This window comes from Mustela nivalis (genome assembly GCF_964662115.1).
Source record: "Mustela nivalis genome assembly, chromosome: 14".
Taxonomy (NCBI): Eukaryota; Metazoa; Chordata; class Mammalia; order Carnivora; family Mustelidae; genus Mustela; species Mustela nivalis.
This window is the reverse complement of record NC_139033.1, coordinates 20,404,946-20,425,948: the sequence shown is the minus strand read 5'-3', so window position 1 is coordinate 20,425,948 and position 21,003 is coordinate 20,404,946. Positions and strand designations below refer to the sequence as shown.

At 46.3% G+C, this 21,003-nt stretch overlaps 1 protein-coding gene across 5 annotated transcripts in view; it reads left to right on the top strand.

Annotated features, from left to right (window-relative positions):
* ATP9B (ATPase phospholipid transporting 9B (putative)) overlaps positions 1-21,003 on the top strand; it is a 219,959-nt gene that overhangs the window by 80,993 nt on the left and 117,963 nt on the right. For all 5 annotated transcript variants that reach the window (XM_082699939.1, XM_082699936.1, XM_082699935.1 and 2 more), the window contains one exon: positions 10,490-10,570. In XM_082699939.1, the coding sequence (XP_082556065.1) occupies positions 10,490-10,570 (81 nt within the window). The remainder of the gene's footprint in view (positions 1-10,489; positions 10,571-21,003) is intronic.

Sequence of the window (21,003 nt, the reverse complement as noted above, 5' to 3'; positions counted from 1 at the left end):
ACTGATTTTGTCTTCTGAAGTATCTAGTCTTCTATTAAGATCATTCAGCAAATTTTTTATTCTAAATACTATATTTTTAATATTTGGGAGTTCCGTGTGGTTCCCTCATTTTTATTACTGTTTAGCTACCTTTCTTTCCTTCCTGATGTGTTCATACTTTCATTTAAATCTTTTTTTTAAATTAAATTAAATACTTTTTTCAGTGTTCATTTAGACATTAAGTCTTCCAGCATTTTATACTACTTATTCTTTATCTGTTCATTCCATTGTCTCTGTTATGTCTCTGTTATCTGTTAATTCCATTGTGTCTGTGTCTAGTTTTTGTTTTTGCTTCAAGATTGATTTGAGAGAGAGAGAGTATGCGCGTGTGGGCGGGGTGTGGGTGGGTAGAGGGAGAGGAAGCGTGCAGAGCCCCACATGAGACTCAGTCTTGAGACCCTGAGATCACAACCTAAGCTGAAACCAAGAATCGGACGCTTAACTGACTGTGCCACCTGGCGCCCAGTTTTTAAGTTTTTAATTATTCTTCTGTTACAGGTCACAATTTCCTGCTTCTTTGCATGTATGGTAATTTTTTTATTGAATGCTCAATATTCTAAGTGTTTGTATTTTCTCTTTGTTCAAAACCGTTGATTTTCTTAGTTTAGCAGCTTGGAATAAACTTGATTTGTGCTTAAACTTTATTGGGGAGGGCCTGGAGCCCCCTTTATTGTGATGCTGGTGTAATCCTAGTACAAGGGCTTGATCTTTCTGGCACAACCTTAGAAATTCTTGGTTGTTCAAAGGTGCCTGTAACTGGCTGGTTGGGTTTGACCTGTCCCCCATGCTGTGTCATCTCTGAGGTCAGGGTTGGCCTCTCTGGTTGCACTCTGCCTGGCCAGACCTCCTGTTTCCTACGCAGGTGTGTGGCGAGCGGCTCCTCTGTCTCCCGTCATGTGACAGGGGCCTGACAGTGCCAGCGCCCACGCACCTGCCCTCCGGCCCCTCCTTTCTCCGCTCTTCCTGAGATCCACTCGGACCGGCTGTGCTTTCTGTCTGCTTTGCTTTTCTTCTTGGGGCAAAATCAGGCTGTGCTGTCCCCGCGTCACTGAGGACAGCTGGCCTACAGTCTCCTACGTCTGTGAAGAGGATTCGCGTTTATCATGACACGTTCTTGCCTCTTGGCTTCCTGGTGGGGTTTGAGCCAACCCAGGGGTCGGTCCTGCTATTTCACAGTTTTGTGTTTCTCCTTTGTGTCCTGCTTTTCTCGGAAGCACTCTCAGCGGACCCTCCAGGGCTGAGAGGTGTCCGATGAGTCGTCACGGACTGGGGAGGGTTTCTGTTTGCTCTCGTGCACAGATGGGGGCCCCGGCCCGAGTCTTTCTGTCAGAGTCTCCCTGGGTGGGACAGGTGGGAAGGCTGGCGCTAGGCGATCATTTGTAGCAGCTTTAGTTTGCTGAGTGCGGAAGGGAGCGTGAACGAATGTGTCTGAAAGAAGAGCCCAAGCTCACCAATGAGTAAGCGCCCCGAGGTGTCGACAGTCGTGCAGAACTTGGAACGTCCTGTGGTGGAGGCCAGGGCTGGGCACCCTGCAGGGGAGCTGGTGGCTTTGTCCCACAGCTGGCCGCTGTCCTCGACAGGGGCAGGTATGCAGGTGCACACAGTCGTGCACCTGAAAGCTGCACAGCGGTCAGTTACGACTTAGCAGAAGTCAAAATCCCACCGTACCGTCTGGACCGTCGGGTGTCCTCTTTGCTGTGGTCCACAGGAAGTGACATTTTATTATGCTCCATATTATAAGGATCTTTTCTTCATCTTTATTAATGACAGATGTGTATCAACTTCAAAAACCGTTACAAAGGTACAGCATATACTTCACATACGGTAATTTTTGCATGTTACGATGCATGTTACGATCGTGTGAGTCACCGTTTAGGTAAAGGAACTAGTAAATGAAACCATTTTCCGTTCTGATCTGAGCATAAAACTGATAACAGTATATTCTAGAAAAAAAGGAAGTTTAAGTGAATTTCTGGTTCATTAGATTAAATTTGTAGCTTCATATACTTTGGCACATATGTATCGGTTTTGTAGGAAAAAGAGCTCTGAGTTCTGTATGGATTCAGGCGATTTGGTTTTCATTGACTAGTTTACTCGTCCCCTGTCACTCATGCGGACTGCTCTGTCTCAGAGGCAACTGTTTGGGGACATTCCGTGTCCTTCCCAGTGTGCGTATCAACAGCCAAGCATCATGACGCCGAGGAGTCAGCCTGTAAACCTTCGCGCTGCTCCTCAAGAACCAAGGGCGCCACCAGGAATGCTCTCTCTGATTTCGTTGGAGCCCCTGGTCTGATGATGTGACCAGTTAGAACTGGAACAAGCTACTTGACAGTCACGGTGCCTCAGGCCTGTGGCGGCGGGCTGGGCTCGTCACTGCCGGTGCAGGCGGCTAGAAGACGTGCTTTGCGGGCGCCCATAGATATTCGGGAAACGCGCCTCTGGCTTTTGTGATCAGGCGAATTTATTAACAACAATGAGGTCACAATAAATCATGACTTGCTGATTTATTTCAAAAGATCCATATAGCAGTAAACAATACCATTTACATTTAATTAGTTTTATTGAACGAAAGGCAATTTTATTTGTAATGAACCACATGTTATGATTAAGGATGTATTTTAATGACCTTTAAGTAATGCGAACAAATGTTGCCCTTGACCTAATAGCAGAGGCTTTCCTACATTATTGAAAACTTCAGAATGATTTTTAAATTATCGTGAAAAGCTTCGAATGACAATCTCATTATTGTGCCATTATTCAGTCATTTGATGTCTGATACACTAGACGAAACGCGTTCCTCTGAATGTTCATGTGCATGCAGAGATGAGGGCTGTTGCCAGAGTTGTTCCGTGGGTCGAAAGGTCGTTTGTCACGCGAGAGCTTCATTTCTTTAGAAACACTCCGGTAGGGTAATGTTCGAGCGACGCAGGGTTCTCAGCCCTACCTTATCCCGGGAGTCGCTTGGCTGCTTATTGATCATGCTTGCGGTTTTCCCTAAGCCCACGTCATTACGCAATGTGCTTTTTCTTGTGCAAACCAGCTTGACTTAATTAACTTGAAAATAACTTTTTATTAGTTCACGTCTACTCTCTGAACGGCAGTAGCAGACCCGCGGTGGCTCTATCCAGTACAGCGTCTCTGTTCTCTAGAAAATTGAAAATTCGTCAGTCTGTGTTTTCCAGGCCCTGATGAAGGTGTGTGAATGAGCGTTCCCAAGTCCAACAGACTCGCGAAGAATTTCTAGGGCAGGAATGGGGACAGGGACTCCTTCTGCCTTGTTGGCGCTCTCTGCTGGCAGGGCCCGCCCTCCCTGTCATGGGCGGAAGTGGCAGGTGCTGTGTGGCCAGTGGTCTGTGCGCCCTGGAGTCGGACTCAGTGGATGTGTCTTGAACTCAGTTGTTCAAAGGTATTTCCCATGGAGGACCGTTTTGGTTATGTTCTGAGAGTCATTTTTGGAGGTTCTGTCAGGAGTCTAACCCCTTCCTGTAATTTTGGAAGGACGTCACTCCATGTGTGAAATCCTCTCCGTTCCTGAGATCGGGAGCGGTTTCTGTTTCCTGAACCCATGCACCACAGATTAGGAGAGAAGTTATTTCCCCTCCCTCGACAGTCCAGAGTTGGGTGGTCTAAGGCTGAGCGGGCAGCTGTGTCATCATTGTTCGGTGACTTTGCCTTCGCCCCGTGACTGCCCCCCTCCCGCCATAGCACTTCTCGTCGCCCTCCGCCCCACACGGCCAGAGCTGGCTGGAAAGGACGCGGAGGGCTGCGCTGTTCGGCGGGGGCCGGATGCCCATCGAAGGCCTGGGAGCCCTGTCTTAGCAGGAGTCAGGAAGGACCGCAGGAGGTGTCTGTGTCGCACCTTCTCTTCCGTTAGTTTTCCGGTGACTTTCTTTGATTTCGTCAGGTACTTCCTCCTGGGTGGTGCGCACGCAGACTTCGCAGTCAGCTCTCCTGGAGGATTTGCTGCCCGCAGAGCAGAAGGCTCCCTCTGGGCTTGGTACAGCCACCACACTCGTGAGCCTAAGCCACTTGAAGATTTGTGTGCTCCCCACTCAGCTACAGTAAAGTAGGAAATAAATGCAATGTAAACAGCAGAATAGTTGTTTTCTAGAAATGAAGGAAGCTGTATCATTTTTAGACCGTGGCTTGTTTTCTGGGAAGGACTAAGTGACCGAGCATGACCTACAGCCTGCCGTTCGAGGCTCCCACGAGCAGAGGCGATCAGACAAGGCTGGGTGAATCGGGGTGTCCAGGAGTAGGAGAGAGGGAACACAAATCTCTAATATATTTTGAGAAATCTGAGGAGATATTACAGTCCAAACAGAAGCTATGAGGAAAGATCCCGTGGACAGGCGAGCTCGTAGAAGACACAGTTGCCGAAATAACAACACGCAACAGGTCTGGAAGACGGACGGACTGTTTGCTTCATCTATTGGCTTTTTAGCCAGACCTCTCTGCGTTTCTTTTGTAGTTGCCAGAGATCCTAATACGTGTTTAACTGAAAGTGTGTTGTGAAAAGTTAGAATTGTGTCACTTGACACGGAACGTAAGAACCTGGTTGTCGGATGGGTCTGTTTACCGCGCCTGGCCTTTCTGCGGACGGCGCACTGTGCGCTTTTTGTCTCCACCTTTCTGTGCGCTCACAGGCGTCTTACGTGCACTGTATCTGCATGTGACCTGTTCCTATGTTTTATCTGTATTTTAAGGAAAAATTGGATGGAAAAACAGCATTTTTGTTTTTCTTTTGCTATGTATTATTTTCGTTCCTCACCATTCCCTTCTAAAGACTGAATCTGTACTGGATAATATTTCCCTTTGGCCTCAAGAGTTTATGTTACCATTTCTTGTAGTGTATGTCTGCTAGTAGTAAATTCTTGTTCTTATTTATCTCAAAATATCTTTATTTCTCCTGTTTTTGTGAAGGGTATTTTTGCTGAATATTGAATTCTTGGAAGACAGACCCCCCCGCTCATAGCACTCTAAATATTTTGTTCCACTTCTCCTGCTTCCATTATTTCTAATGAGAAATCAGTGTTATTTTGATCGTTGTTCCCTGTGTGTAATATTTATTTTTTCTGGTATGTTTGAAATTTCTCTTTGGTTTTTTAGCAATGGGACTTTCTTTCTTTCCTTTAAATTTTATTCATCTATCTAGAGGTTTTCAGGGCTTCTTGCATCTGTCTGGGCCGTCAGCACATTTTGCATATTTTTAGTCATTTTTTTTTCCAAATAGTTTTCCTTCCCCATTCTTTCTCCGCTCCTTCCAGGAACCCAGTTTTGAGCATGTTAGATCTCTTGATACCCTGTCAGTTGGCATGCAGCTGTATCCTTTCTCTTTGTGCCTTCAGACTCGTTATCTCTTGGTCTTTCTTCAGTTCACTGACGCTGTTCTGTCATCTCCAATCTGCTGTTAAGTTTAAATAAATAAAATAAATAAGCTAAATAAAAATAAATTTATTTCAAATACTCTATTTTTTAATTCTATAATTTATTTTTCTGTGCTGTGGTTTCCCATTGTATATTCTTTAGGAGAATTTTTCATTTAATTCTTTGAGATATTAAAACTGCTTTGAAATTCTCGTCTCTTAATTCTGATATCTGGTCATCTCAGAATTAGTCTTTCCTGATTAAATTCTTTCCTGAATCTCAACCTTGTGTTCTTATGTCTTTGTGTGTCTAGAGGTTGGGATGGTGTCCTCAACATTTCTAATGCTAAATTGTAGACACTCTGGATTGGCTTATGTTCTTCTGAAGAGTACTGTTTTGTGTTTGGTTTTGTTCTACTTGGTAGTTCACTGGGCTGAAGTTGAACTCCAACCTCTGTCTTCCGTGCAGTTGGGGTCTTTGTTCACTTCCATCAGCTGGGGTGCTAGAAACCCGCCCTGCACGTGGGTCGTGTGGGGTCGGGGTGAGAGGGGGCCAGAGTCCAGGCTCCTCTGAGGCACTCTCCCACCTCAGGTCTCCACCTCCCCTGCTGTGGTTACTCCCGTCTTGGGCCTCTGGGTCTTCATGCCTTCAAGTCTGTGATTCTCTAAGGGTGGTAGCCGTGCTAAAACATTCGTTCTGAGGCAAAACCCAAATGAAACAAATAACAAAAGATGAAAATGAGAACTATAAAAATGGTAAACTCTCTGTTTTGGGGGACCTTTAAGACCACCTCCAGTTTTAATGATTCCCTAGGAGGACTCCCCCAACCAGGACTTAGCACATAGTTCTCCTCATGACCATGGTTTATTCCAGCAATGGGACGCGGAACACAGATAGCCCAGTCAAGGCACTGGGGTGATTCTGGAAAAAGCGGAGGCACGGCTCCCGAGCCCGTCCCGGTGGACTCCCACAGGACACACTGCATACCCGCGGCAGCCGTTACGAGAACACAAGTGAGATGGTTCCTACTGTGGAAGGGCAGGAGAGGCCATGGGGCATTCCTCTGTTGGGTGCACGCGAAGGTGCCAGACTCCCGGAAGGAAGCAGGAATTCGGTATAAACCACGCGGCTTGAGTAAATCGGTCAGGCACAGGCGGTCTTTCTTATCTGGGATGGTGGGAATGCTCCTGCCATCCACATCTCTAGACCCCAGCCAAGGGCCAGCCTTGCTTGTGAGCAGGCCTTTCTCAAGTCCGTGCTCCTGTTTCTGCACAGCCCACTGCCTTGGCCCAAGTGTCTTTACAGGAGACGTGCTAGCAGCTTCGTTGTTCTGGGACCTCACTGAGCCGGTGAGTCCAGTCTGCATGCCTGCTGCCAGGCGTGCCCTATAGAGGCCCTGGCCGTGAAGACAGTACTATCAACCGTTCACCAGAAGTCCAAGTTTCAAATCCAAGCTGCCAGATGTGCTCTAGGCCCGGAAGCCCTTTTGAGTCTCAAATGCCAGTCACTGGCAGCAGGAGGGTTTTCTGCTAGACGGGAGAGCCTGCCAGCAGTTGTGAGAAGCAGAGGCGACCTCCTTCCTCGGCTCCTCCCGAGTTGTGCCCCCAGGAGTCCTCACGTTGTCAGCCCAGACTTTCAGCTCAAAGAGTTTTATCCAAGACGCACAAAGCATTTAGGATACCTGGGTGGCTCAGTCAGTTGAGTGTCTGACTCTTGGTTTCGGCTCATGTCAAGGGATCGAGGGATTGCAGGGTCATGAGATCGAGCCTCACACTGGGCTTCACGCTTGACGGGGCGAGGGGTCTGCTTGGGATTCTCTCTCTGCCTGCCCCCCCCCCCGCTCGTTCTCTCTCGCCCTCTTTGTCTCTCTCTCAAATAAATCTTCCTTAAAGAAGCACAGAGCATTTTTTTTACAGGAAATTATTTTTTTCTTTAGAGAAAGATAGTGTGTGTGTGTGGACTGGGGGAGAGAGGAGCCGAGGGAGAAGGAAAGAGAATGTCACGGAGCCGAGTGCAGGGCTTGATCCCATGACCCCAAGAGCGCGACCGGAGCTGAAGGCAGGAGCCGGACCCTTACGAGACCAAGTCAGCCGGGCTCCCGTCTGGGAAAACGTTGTTATACTAATTAATGCCGAAGACCATCATGTTTAGGAATTGGTCAGGAGGAGATCTGAATCTTCGGCCCATTTTAAAACTGCTTCATGGGGCCACCTCCGCTTTGTCCATCGTTTCTCTGGGGAGTGGCCCGGAAGAGATGATTTACTTTCTGGAGCAGCAACACCTAGGAATCACACTGCCTCACTGTAGGCACACACACGGGGCAGGTGAGGGACACGGGTTCAGGGACGTGGTCCGCTGTCGCAGACTGCAGCGGATCGGGACTGCCAGCTCAGGTTAATGGCAGCCAGGCACTCCCGAGACGGATGGGGCTGCGGTGGGGTCACCAGGAAGGTGCGCGCTCCTCCCTCTTGGAGTGTTGAACAGGGGTCTCGTGTCGGTACCCAGAGCAGTTCAATTTCCTAGCGCCCGGCAGAGTATGGGCCCTTGATTGTGGGTGGCTGGGGTAACCCAGGGGACCCAGCCAGCAGCCAGTTGTTTTAATGCTTAATGTCGCCCCAGGGGGTCTGAATTCTTGCCCCTGTTGCCAGTCCCGGCTCTGTTTGTGAACCTGTGCCTGCATCAGCTTGGCGCTGATCGTGCCCTGATTGCAACAGCCCTGGCCGCGTCGGGCCCGGCTTCAAGTGCAGTGCACGCGCCGGGGGCCCGTGAGTCTGGGGTTCCAGGTGCTGTGGCTTCCAGGCCATGCAATGAGCACCATGCTCCACAGAGGGCCTGTCTGTCATGACGCGCTGGGAAGCCCACTCTGTTCCGACAGCAGCTTGGCCTGCCGTCCACGGCTGTTACCTTGCTGTCCGGTGAGCTTGCAGCTGGCAAGTTCTTGTCTGAGCGGCTAGGTTTCTCCATCTCCGCTAGTTTTTCTCAGTAGTCCCAGGATTGTCGCGTCCAACCTGCATTTGTGTGACAGAATGTTCCTTGTCTTGGAGAAGTCTCCTTCCCTTTCCAGCAGAGCGTCTGCAGTGGTTTCTCAGGCGTACTTCGGATGCCTGTTGTTACTGCGCAGATTACTGGGGAAGTGCAAGGGCAGTCCTCATCTTCTGTCAGCGAGACTGGAAATGCGGGCCGCGCGGAGGCCAGGGCCCTGCGGCGTCCGGCTCCTGGGGGTGGGTTGGCCGTGGCCCTGGCGAGGAGCACGGGGCACAGCCGGCTGCAGCTCTTCACCTCCTTGTTGGTGTGGGTCCGGTTTAAATTTCAGGCCTGTTAGTAAGGACCTATTTCTTACACTTCGGTACAACGCTCTACTTGCCCAGCTTTCTGATAGCCAATTAAGCATATATTTTTTCAAACACGACTGCAATATCTAGAACTGAAGACCTCTGATAGTTTACTCTGCAAGGCTTCAGTATGAGTTATCTCCATTGGTGGATGTGACTCACCCACTTAGAGCATCATTCACGTCCACACGGATCAGTTTGGAACATACTCAGACGCGTCAGATTTAGTCGGTCGCTCTGCAGCCGCCTCCCTGTGTGAACTCAGTCGGGCTTTCTGCCTGTGTGCTTCGGAGTCTCCTAATGTTGGTTACACGCTGGTCGCGTTAGGACGTGGGGGATCGCCACTCAGAGGAAATGGGAAGTAACTCACCCATGGGCTGCCTGGTGGGCAGTGTAGTCAGAATCCCGTGTGGGTGTTGGTGTTGTTAAAGGCCACACAGATGAGGAACTTTTGAGTATTATAAATTCTTTGTGATCTCCTGGTAAAAATAATCATGCACCATTAAAGAATTTAAATTTGTTACCAACACATTTTCATTTATTATAACATTATTTTGATAAAATTACATAGAGTTATAAAGAAGATACAGTCCATATATATATACAATGGAATATTACGCCTCCATCAGAAAGGATGAAGACCCAGCTTTTGTGTCAGCACGGACGGGACTGGGGCAGATGATGCTGAGTGAAATCAGTCAAGCAGAGAGAGTCCGTTATCATACGGTTTCAGTTACTTGTGGAGCACAAGGAATAACACGGAGGACACGGGGAGACGGAGAGGAGAAGTGACTAGGGGGAAATCGGAGGGGGAGACGAACCATGAGAGACTGCGGACTCTGAGAAACTGAGGGTTTGGGAGGGGGGAGGGGTTGGGGGGTGTGTGAGCCTGGCGGTGAGCACTAAGGAGACACGTGTTGCACGGAGCACTGCATGTGGTGCGTAAACAAGGAATTCTAGAACACTGAGAAAGTAAAATTACAATGTTAAAAATACTTAAAATTTCTAAATCAGCAGATGTACTTTTATAAATTACCTTAAAATAAGGTGTTTAAATGTCATCTCTGGGGACTTACTGTTGAAGCGTTTATCTGTTGCCTGTGAGTGGGGTGACCTAAACCACTTTATTTCTACTTCAAAGCTAGTTCTGGGAAAATTGCTGTGAAGTGTGAGTGGTTAAAGCCTTCCCATACGATTTCGTAAACTAGATCGTGGGGATGTGGTTCAGGCACGTGGGAGAAATGCAGTATGTTTGTGGCTTTAAGGACGTTGATGATTTTTAGCATATACAGCCACCTTTAGAAGAAAAAACACGCAAATAAATTTAGGAATTTGCTGAATTGTTTTGTAGAACTTAAGTGGAATTGTGAGGATTACTTAAATCCCACTGAATTCTTGGGTATCTGTGTAACTTCCACATGCTCCTGTCATACACGGTAGGACCACGCTCCATGAGGTGTACCTTTAAACTCGGACTCTGGGGCAGCCCCAGGCCATGTGGCGTTTTGGAGCATCTCCCAAGAGCTCGGCACACACCTGTCATTCCGCAGCAGTCTGCGGGAACCAGGAGAAATTGCCACACCTCTGTTGAGTTACCTTCCATCCTAACATAGTGTTGGCGCACAAGATCCAGGGTAACCAACCATCACTTTGGGTAAATAACATACGAAAGATATTAGCTGGTGACTGAAAAATTTCCAAGTAGTTTTGTCTAATGACCATGTGATTAATTCTGATGTTCTCTATTCCAGGACCTTTTTTCAATCAGTGCTTATGTTTATGCTCAGAAGCCACAACTGGATATTCATAGTTTTGAAGGCACATTTACCAGGGTAAGTTAAATCTTTTGTTAAATACAGATATATCCATTGTGTGCATGCGTTAGAAACAGTAAGCCTTAAATCTGAATCAATGAGAGCAGAAGCTTTGAACTGAAAAGGGAAAGCCTAGAGACTGTTTCCCCCTCGGTCCCTGTGGGCACACCCGGTGGCGCGTCTTCGTTCAGTGTCCTTTCTCCGGACACGGTCCTTCTCCCTGAAAGTCTTAGCAAGGGGAAGTACCCTCGCTAGTCCGGCGTGAGTCGCGATGGTAGTGAGCGCACTGTCAGGGCCGTGTCGTCACCTGTTCTGTGCTGACCAGGTGGCTGTGCGTCTGCTCACGTACACGTGTGTGCTTTGTGCCATTCTTGGCACAGTCGTCGTGTTTCACTACAGCTTGACATCCCTTCTCCCCAGTGACGCCCCGGTCAGTGACCTGACTGTAACAGCGGAGAGTGATCTTACAAATGCTTTATGATACTTGAAGGGTTTTAATATGCGACTGTCACTTACTTTTCGTTCCTGCAGATTTCTCTCGGGTTGTCTGCTTCATTTCCCTCTTGCTCACGGACCGGGATTAGCGAGCAGTTGTCATCGTTTGAGAAAGCGCTTGCTAGTGCCAGACTGTGAGCACATTATGGGGCAGTGAAATGAGGTGCCTGTAGAGGAGGTGGTCGTCAGTCACTGCTTTGTGACTTGACTTTACGGGTGCTTCAGTTATAGTACGTTCAAGGTGCTCACGGAATCGGTTTCCATGAGGGAGACGAGGCAGGGTATAGTGAGTTCTGGAGAAAACCCAAGGTCTGTGTGTTTGTATAAAAATATTTATGAAAAAGAGCATCTTCTAATTAAAGACAATTTAGTATATTTGAGAAAAAGCCTTACCCAAGGGCTTCTTTAGTAAGAATAGTTAGGAGTTATTAACTAAGGGGGTGCCTGGGTGGCTCAGTCAGTGAAGCGTCCACCTTCTGCTCCAGTCATGATCCCGGAGTCCTGGGATCGAACCCCGCATCGGGCTCCCTGCTCAGCGGGGAGCCTGCTTCTCCCTCTCTCTGCCTGCTCTGCCTGCTTGTGCCCTCTCTGTTTCTCTGTCAAATAAATGGATAAAGTCTTAAAAAAAAAAAAAAAGTTGCTAACTTAGCCACTATTAATGTTTTAGAGTAGTACTTTCTTCCGTTCTGTTTCGCGGATTTCTCTTGCTTATCACCTGCTAGGAGTTGGAGACGTGTGCACGTGCGTGTGTGTGTGGCGTCCCACTGAGTCCGTGCGAGGGAGCAGGAGTGTGGCTGAACACAGCCAGGCGGCAAAGCCCAGTCCACACAGTGCGAGACTTGTGTGCGTGGCCGAGCGCGTGCGACTGTGTGTGAGTGAGCGTGCAGGTGCGGGGGAAGGGTAGCCCGGCTCCATCCTGGAGGTCTTGTCGGAAGAAGAAGCCATTTCAGGGTTTCCAGCTTAGAAGAGAGACTGCGATATTGCTTTATGTACAAGAGTCCTCTCGACCTCTGGTTTGCTTGGCGTGAAGGCAGTCACGTGCATTTGCCCCCGTCCCCACGGCCTCCCCAGACCATGCAGGCCGGGTGCGGGGGTAGCTCGGCCGCCCCGAGCTCGTGCACACAGCTCATGTGGGAGAGAGGGAAGTCGCTCGGTGTCCGTAAGGGAGGACTAGCAGCGCCGCAGCACAGTCGGCTCCAGAGCCACGAGAGGGCCCAGGAGTTCGTCTCAGGGTTTGGACCTGTCGAGGCTCTGGAGTTCGTAGCAGTTCCATTCGCCTCATGTGAGTCACTGCGCATTCTCGATGGGTGCAGGCCCGCCGCCCGGCCTTGCATGGCCTCTATTTGTTGTTCCTAACAGGATTTTATTTCACTCCTTTTAAATATGTTCATAGTGAGCTCTGGATTACTTACGGAGAAAAAGCTTTATTTTTGTGTACGTCTTTCAAACCAGAAGGAAAGGAAAAACCATGCTAAGTAATTGGTCTGTAACTGGAAATGGGATTCATCAGGTCAGCTATGGGGTGTCAAGTGAGCATCTGAAGGAGCTGGATGCCTGGCTCCGGGGGTGAAGCCACTGCCTTCGGCTCAGGTCATGATCTCAGGGTCCTGGGATCGAGTCCCACATCGGGCTCTCTGCTCGGCGGGGACTCTGCTTCCTCCTCTCTCTCTGCCTGCTTCTCTTCCTGCTTGTGATGTCTGTCTGTCAAATAAATAAATAAATAAAATCTTAAAAAAAAAAAAACAAAAAGAAGTGACACCTGCGTATATTCCTCTTCTAGAGTATGAGCTACGAGAGAGAGAATACACGTTGTATATCAGCCCAAGTAATTAATCAGAATCAGAGTAGATGAATTCGGACGTCCTGTGCCGGTACACGTATTATGTACTTTGTGGCCTGGGCAGAGTCTAATTACGCACGTTGTGGATGACGTCTGCTTCTGCTTACCTGTAATGTCAGGGTCACCTCGGCTGCTCACTGTATGACGTTCTGACTAAGACCAATGATTCATATTATTATTATTATTATTGATAGAATTGATTTGCTTATTATTCAGGACCCAGCAATTCTCCCTGAAGTTTAAAACTATCCACTTTTGAACTATTAGCCATGTTCCTAGGCCTTTAACATGGCCTTCCCATTTAATGTTCTTCATATGCGCTTTTTCCTGTATTTCTTCTGCAAACTGTAGCTCATTCATCATTGTTCAGGTCTTCTCCGATCCAAATACCCCCTTTCTAAAAAGCCTAGCTCTCTTGTTTGTTAGGAGGGGTGCACTGTTGAGAAAATAGCTTCAAATGGTTTTGCTTTCTCCCTCCCCAAAGCAGATTTCATCTGTGCAGACTGGGTAACATGAAGGAGAAGGAAACCCAGAGACAAAGTTACTTAGAGATAATTTCTTTCCCATCTTCCCAATCTTTATTCTGTACTCTATGAGACTGGTAAAGAGCTATCTTTTACAATAATTTTCTTGATATTAGAAAAAGTGTAATGTTTAAAGTCCATCATTGTTATTACAGAATTGAAAAGAAACTGCATACTGTGCTCCTTCAATACATAATTGTGCTAGAAATAGACAAAATGGGTTGACAGGACTAAATAGTGGTAGAAAAGTAATGGGAGAACCAACTTAAATTTCTGAAACGAAATTGTATTGAACCTTTTATTTGCAGTTTAGAAAGCCTTATAATATGTGTGTATTTATGTATTTCAAAAGATTTTATTTATTTATTTTAGAGAATGAGAGAGCGAGAGTGCCCAGGTGGGGTTGTGGGGGGAAAGCAGAAGGAAACTCTCCGCTGAATGCAGAGCGAGACGCGGGGCTCATGGCCCTGAGATCATGACCTGAGCCGAAATGAAGAGTCACATGCCTAATTGACTGCGCCACCCAGCTGCCCCACGTATATTTTTTAATGCCATATTTTTTGGAGTTTGACACAGTGGGGAAATGTTATACTAAAGGATATGCATTACTCGTCTTGAAATGTCTGTATGTAGGGACCCCTCGGAAGAGTTTCAGACTCAGAACATCAGACTCATTTGCACTTTTATGGTCACTTGATGGGCAACTGTGAGCAGGCTGGCCTAAAGGGGTGCTCCAGAGGCTTCAAGTGCGGCCGACCACTGGCTTCCTGCGGAGTGCAAAGAGAAGGGGCGTCCACGTGTTTCTACTCTGATTTACTCAGTTCCTCGGCAGTTCTGGGTGCCTGCTCTGTGCTCGGCGCTCTGAAGGTCTGGGCCAGCCCCGTAGTCACGGAGCTCACAGTCTGGGGCCGGGAGAGGAGCACGGACATTGCCACGATACATGAGAATAAGTCAGAGTTCATGTGAGAGAATCTTTGTATTTGTTTCGTACTTGAAATGATAAGCGTGTGAGTCAGCAACTGGCAGGTTTTTATCCAAATTATGCACTCCGTTTGCTGGGTTGTGGCTGTAACGCCTAGATTCACAGACACCTGGAAGATAAGCCATGTGGACTGTGTCTGGAAAGTAGGAGTGAGTCTGCACAGCTTGTCCTCTGTGCAGCGGTGGTGGTCAGAGTTGGATTCTAAGACCGTCGCTCTGGGGATCAGAAGTTAGACTTTTCCGTTCAGGTATAAACAAGCACTAAACAGTTGATGCATAGAGGCCACATATTTCTCTCTTGAAGGTTGATGCTTTGTTCTATAAAATCCTAAAAGTCAAAGGGAAAACTCCGTTTTCTTGGATTATTTATTCCTCAGGCAATTGTTACCTCTTTGCTTTTCTTTATAAAGAAAGGGACCAAATGACAGCTCCCTGGCCTGGCATTTTCCCGTGGACGAATCCGGGAGCGGTTCTGGAGCGCCCGGGGCGTGGTGCTGGAACTACCTTCTGTGCACTGAAGGGTGACGGTGGCGTGTTAGCCGCTGTGCGGGCCCTTGATCTGACGCTGGGTGCTTGAAAATTCGCCAGCGTCTGACCGCCGCTGCAGTGAGGCTGTGTAAAATAACGTGGCTAGTGATGGTCTTACCTTCTGATGGAAGCCCTGACGCTGATGGAAGCCCTAAACACATTTTTATGGGGATAGTGTGAGCCTTTTTTTAATTAACTATATAAATATTTTTCCTTCGTATTTTGTATATCGATGCCGTTGTGTAATTATCAGTAGGTGCTTCCAGCTCCGTGCAGCACGGGGTATAACATACTTTACTTGACAAGCTGTCATGCACGCCGTCAGCCGGGAGGGCCCGCGGGATGAACAAGAAAGTGCGAGTGTGTGTCCGGCAGCAGAGCTTCGGCTGTACGCATGGGTGCCGTCCGTCCGCGGAGCCCTCTCGTCGAGGGCCGTCTGTGGAGCTCCTGGACTAGAAGACCCAGCTGAAGAGTCCCACGCGGAAGACCTTCTTTTCTTTTCCGTTCTCTGAAACCATTGCACTTCTGCCCGCCCGGGTGTGTGCTGGTGGCACGCTGCGTGTCACCGTATGTGTCCCTCTTGGGCTCTGGCACTAGGCCAGGGATGACTGCAGTGAGAGGCGGTCTCCACCCTCCTGGCGCCAGTTCCTACGGCGGGCTGTGGGCTCTGCTCGGTGTCGAGTACATGTTGGGAAGAGTACGGTGAGCCCTCCTCTTCCCACAGGGTCTACCTGAAGCAAGTTACCTTAAGTACCTCTCTCTGTTCTTCAAAGGAGTTGACCGCTGAGAAACAGCGCCCACCTGTTTTGAACACTGACTGGCATCGCCGTCTCCAGGTGCACGAAGCCGGACTCATCCGTTGAGTGACAGCCTCCTTTCCAGGGCGTGCTGACGGCCTCGTGCGCGGCTGGGTGTGGCCCGAGCAGGGCCCCGCTGGCCGTCCAGTGCTTGGACTCCCGAGGCTGAGCAGCGGCTGCTCCTGCTGTCCCCTGCCCACGGGGCAGCTGTGTGCCAAGCCCTTTCTTTGATCCGGGTGAATGACAGCGTTTCACATGATCAGTGTTTGCAATACTAGTGGAAATATTTTGGAAACTCGTCAGGATCGGTTTAGATGTTGTGCCTCACAGCTAAATCAGAGAACCAAGTATCTAGCAAGTGTTTTCCAAGTAATTAGCAAAAATGGCCAGAATTTATATCATTTCAGAATGGATTGATGAAGGCGCCACTGCCTTCGGCTCAGGTCATGATCCCGGAGTCCCGCATCGGGCTCCCAGCTCTACGGGGAGTCTGCTTCTCCCTCTGACCTTCTCCTCGCTCACGCTCTCTCTCACTGTCCTCTCAAAGAAAATAAAATCTTTAAAAAAATTTTTGGGTTTCTTTCTTCCTTCCCAAGATACTTTTATTTCTCTTTGATCTTAAAATACAACTTTTCCGTGGAGAGGTCATCATAGGAGAGAGACGCATGCCACTCGGGACAGCAGAGTGTTCGGTGCGTGACAGACACGCGGCCAGTGAGCCACCACACCCGAAATCTGTCCTGCTCCAGGGGCGGGGCTCTGGGCTCATGGAGTTCATATTCTAGAAACACTCCGTAACCAAAATGGCAAGAATGCTGTATAGACCATGACTTCACATGAAGGCAGAAGGCTCCCAGATTTGATGTACAAGCTGTAAGAGGAAGCCAGAGTGTGTGGTTCCTGCTGCTGTGATAGTGATGTGTGGTCGCGCCTGAGATCTGCACACAGTAGTCCGTAACCTGCAGCTTCTCTGTGAGCTTGCTTTTGATGAAAAATAACTAGTGTAATAATAATTTTAAAGAAAAATTAAATACAAATGTTGCCTTTGTAGAGATAGATATGTATTAATTTTAAATGTTCACAGATACGCTCTTTTCTCCTATGAATATATGTACATTTGAAATGCAAAACCCTTGTCCTTAGCAAAAGGTGAGGAGAGGATATTCTGTGATAGAGGTTGATGGATCAACTTATAATTTAACTGTGATCATATTCCACACTTTTCTGGGGGTGCTGTGCTGTTAATAAGTTACATATTGAAAGATATATTTTTAGTTTGCTACCTGAAAAAATTAGAACATAGAGTGGTTTGATGCACATTTAAAATCATTTTATTTATATCAAAGTTAAATGTCTTAAAAATGAATTGATTAAAGGCATTCATTCCACTTATAATTTCATTTTTTAAAGTATTCCCATATGCTTTATAATTTTTTTCATTTTGTTATGGTAAAATACATGTAACTTTAAATTTACCATTTTTAAAGATTTATTTATTTGACAGAGAGAAATCACAAGTAGGTTCAAGTCTTTTTCCCACTTTTGAACATTTTTTGTGGTGGTGGTGACTTTCAGGGGTTCTCTTCATGTTCTGCATGTTAATCCTTGTCAGATCTATGATTTGCAGACGTTTTCTCCCATTCTCTGGGGTGTCTTTTTACCCCGGATAGTGTCTTTTGATGCACACAATTTAAAAATTTCATGAAGTTCAATTTTTTTGTTTTTTCTCTTGCTACTCTGCCTTTGGAATCGTATCCAACATGTCTAAGAAATCACTGCCAAATCCGATGTCATGAAGCTTTTGTCCTACGTTTTCTTCTAAGGGTTTTGTTGTTTTAAGTTTTACCTTTAGGTCTTTGATTCATTTTGAGTTATTTATTTATTTTATTTACTTATTTTGAGAGAAAGAGAGAGTGAGCATGAGGAGGGGGAGGTTCAAAGGGAGAAGCAGACTCCCTGCTGAGCAGGGAGCCCGATGCAGGACTCCATCAGGGACTCCAGGATCATGACCCGAGCCGAAGGCAGTCGATGAACCAACTGAGCCCCCCAGAGTCCCCTTGAGTTATTTTTATGTGTGTTATTAGGGAAGGGGAACTGCATCGTTTCGCATGTGGATATCCACTTTTCCCAGGATCATTTGTTGAAAGACTCTTTTCCCTACTGTAAGGTCTTGGCACCCTCATCAAAAGTTATTTCCCCATACGTGCAAGTGTTTGTTTCTGGGCCCTTTGTTTCAGTCCGCCTGTCTGTCACATTTGTCTTTATCCCGGGACCGCGCCGGACCGCGCCGTTCTGACTCCTGTAGATCTCTAGGAAGTTCTCCAGTTTTGCCCTTCTCAGTCCTCCAGGGTTGTTTGGGATATTTGCATTCCTTGGGATTCCGTGTGAATTTTAGGACGGTTTTTCTATTTCTGTAGAAAATGTCATTGGGATTTTGATCAAGGATTGCACTGAGTCTGTAGATCACTCTGGGTATAGTCTTCACTTGATCTTACATTTTAACAACATTAAGTCTTCCAATCCATGAACATGGGATGTGTTTCCATTTATTTATATCTTCTTTACTTTCGGCAGTTTTGCAGTTTTTATTGTACGAGTCTTAAGTTAATTCTTAAATATTTTATTATTTTTGAGGCTATGTGGAATTGTTCTTATAATTTCCTTTTCAGATTGTCATTGGTAGTGTAGGGAAATGTAACTGATTTTTTTTTTCTAAGATTTATCTGTTTATTTTAGTTGGGGGTGCACAGGGAGAGGGAGAGTCTCAAGCAGTCTCCACACTGAGCCCGGGGCTGAACACTGGGCTCGTTCCCACCACCCCGAGGTCATGACCTGAGCTGACACCAAGAGCTGGACACTCAACTGTTGACTCTTAACTCTTAACGTTGCTGGGGCACCCCTGAAACACAGCTGGGTTTTGTGCATTGACTGTTTCTGCCACTTTGCTGCATTCAGTCGTTAGGTAAAGCAGTTGGACTGTGTGTGGGAGATCTGTGGGATCTTCAGTGTTTCCTACATACAAGATGATAACCTGCAAACAAGTAATTTTACTTATTCCTTCCCAATAACATGGCTTTTATTTCTTTTTCTTGCATAGTTGCTCTAGCTGGAAATTCCAGTACTGTGTCCTGACCCAAAATGAAATGCTTTCCGTCTTTCACCATCTGGTATGCTGTTCCCTGTGGCTTTTCATGTTTGACTTTTATTGTACCGATGTGGTTCCCTTCTTCTAGTTCATCGAATGCTTCATTTATTGATTTTTAATCACAAAAGCATATTGAATATTTGCTTTTTCTGCATCAGTTGAGATGGTCATGTGGGTTTTTTTCTTCATCCTGTTAATGTAATGTATGACATTGATGGTTTGCATGTTGAACTAACCTTGCATTCTGCTTGGTCATGGTGTGTAATGCTTTTAAAATATTTTGCTAAATTAGGTTTGCTAGTATTATAAGAGTTTTGCACCAGTGATCAGAAAGGATGTTGATCTTTATTTCTCTTGTCATGTCTTTGTCTGGCTTTGGTATCAGGGTAGTGCTGGGTTTACAGAGTGAGTTAGGAGATGTCCCTTTTCTTTTTAATTTTTTGGAATAGTTTTAGAAGGACTGATGTTAGTCTTTCTTTATATTTTTGGTAGATTTCACCAGTGAAGTCATTGGATCCAGGGCTTTTCTCTTGTCAGATTTTTTATATTGACTTTAATCTCTTAACTAGATACAGATCTATTCAGATTTTCTGTTTCTTCATGAATAGTCTTAGTAGGTTTTGTGTTTCTAGAAATTCATCCATTCATCCAATTTTTTGCTGCATGGGTACTAATGTATTCTCTTTTAATCCTTCTTATTTCTGTTACTGTAATAATTTTCCCACTTCGGTTTCTGAATTTAATAATTTGAGTCTTTTTTATTTTTTTCTTAGTCCAACTAGCTAAAGGTTTGCCAGTTTTATTGATGTTTTCAAAGAATGAACTTTTGACTTCGTTCACTTTTAAAATTGTTTTTCTGTTCTTTATTTCATTTGTCTTTGCTCTAGCTTCAGTTTATTCTCCCTGTTCTGGTTCGTAGTTGGGAAGTCAGGTCATCGATTTCCTCTTTTTTTTTTTTTTAATTTTATTTACTTATTTGACAGAGAGATACACAGCGAGAGAGGGAGCACAAGCAGGAGGAGTGGGAGAGGGAGAAGCAGGCTCCCCGCCGAGCAGGGAGCCCGATGCGGGACTCTGTTCCAGGACCCTGGATCATGACCTGAGCCGACGGCGGACTTGTAGTGACGGCGCCACGCTGGCGCCCATCCTTACTCTTTTTTAATCTAAGCATTTATAGCTATTAATTTCCCCCTTAGCACCACTTACGTTGTACCTCACAAGTTTTTGTAAGTTGTGCTTTCATTATCATTTGTCTCTAAGCATCTTTTAACTTCCTTTGTGATTTCTTCATGATCCATTGGTTGTTTTAAAGTGTTGTTGATTTTCCACAATTTTGTGAATTCTCTGTTAATGATTTCTGACTTTATCTCATTGTGGTTGGAGTGGATGTTTTGTATGATGATCTGTTGGGGCTCAGTTTGTAACGTAAGGTCTGTCATGGGAAATGTTCCATGTGCACTTGAGAAGAATGTGTATCTGTTTTTGGGTGGAATGTTCTGTGTATCTGTTAAATCTAGTTGGCTCATTTTGCTTAGTTTTCTATTTACTTACTTCCCTCTGGTTGTTCTAGCCGTAGTTGTGAGTGGATTTTCTATTTACTCACTTCTGTCTGCTTGTTCTAGCTGTAGTTGTGAGTAGAAAAACAAGGTCTCTAATTATTACTATTGAGCTCTTTCTCCCTTAAATTCTGTCAGTTTTTGCTTCATATATTTTTATGGATTTTCATTAAGATGCAAAGTTGTTTATAATCATGTCTTCCTGGCTTACTGAACATTTAATTAATATATAATGTCTCTTGTAACCTTTTTTGGTTTAACATTTCATTCGTCTGATATTAGTGTGGCCACACCTGCTCACTTGTGCTTACAATTCTCCTGGGCTGCTTCCTCCCACACTTCCCTTGCAAGCTCTCTGTGCGTTTGGGTCTGCAGGGGTCTCAGCGTGTAGACAGTGTGCAGTGGGATCATGTATTTTTGTCCATTGGGTCAGTCTTTGTCTTTTGATTGTTGAGTTTAATTCACTGGTATTTAAGTAATCACTGAAAAGAAGGGACGTAACTTCTGTCTCGTTCAGGTTTCCGTGTGCCTTTTAGGGTTTGTTTGTTTGGTCCCTCATTCCTACATTAGCATCTTCTATTGTAT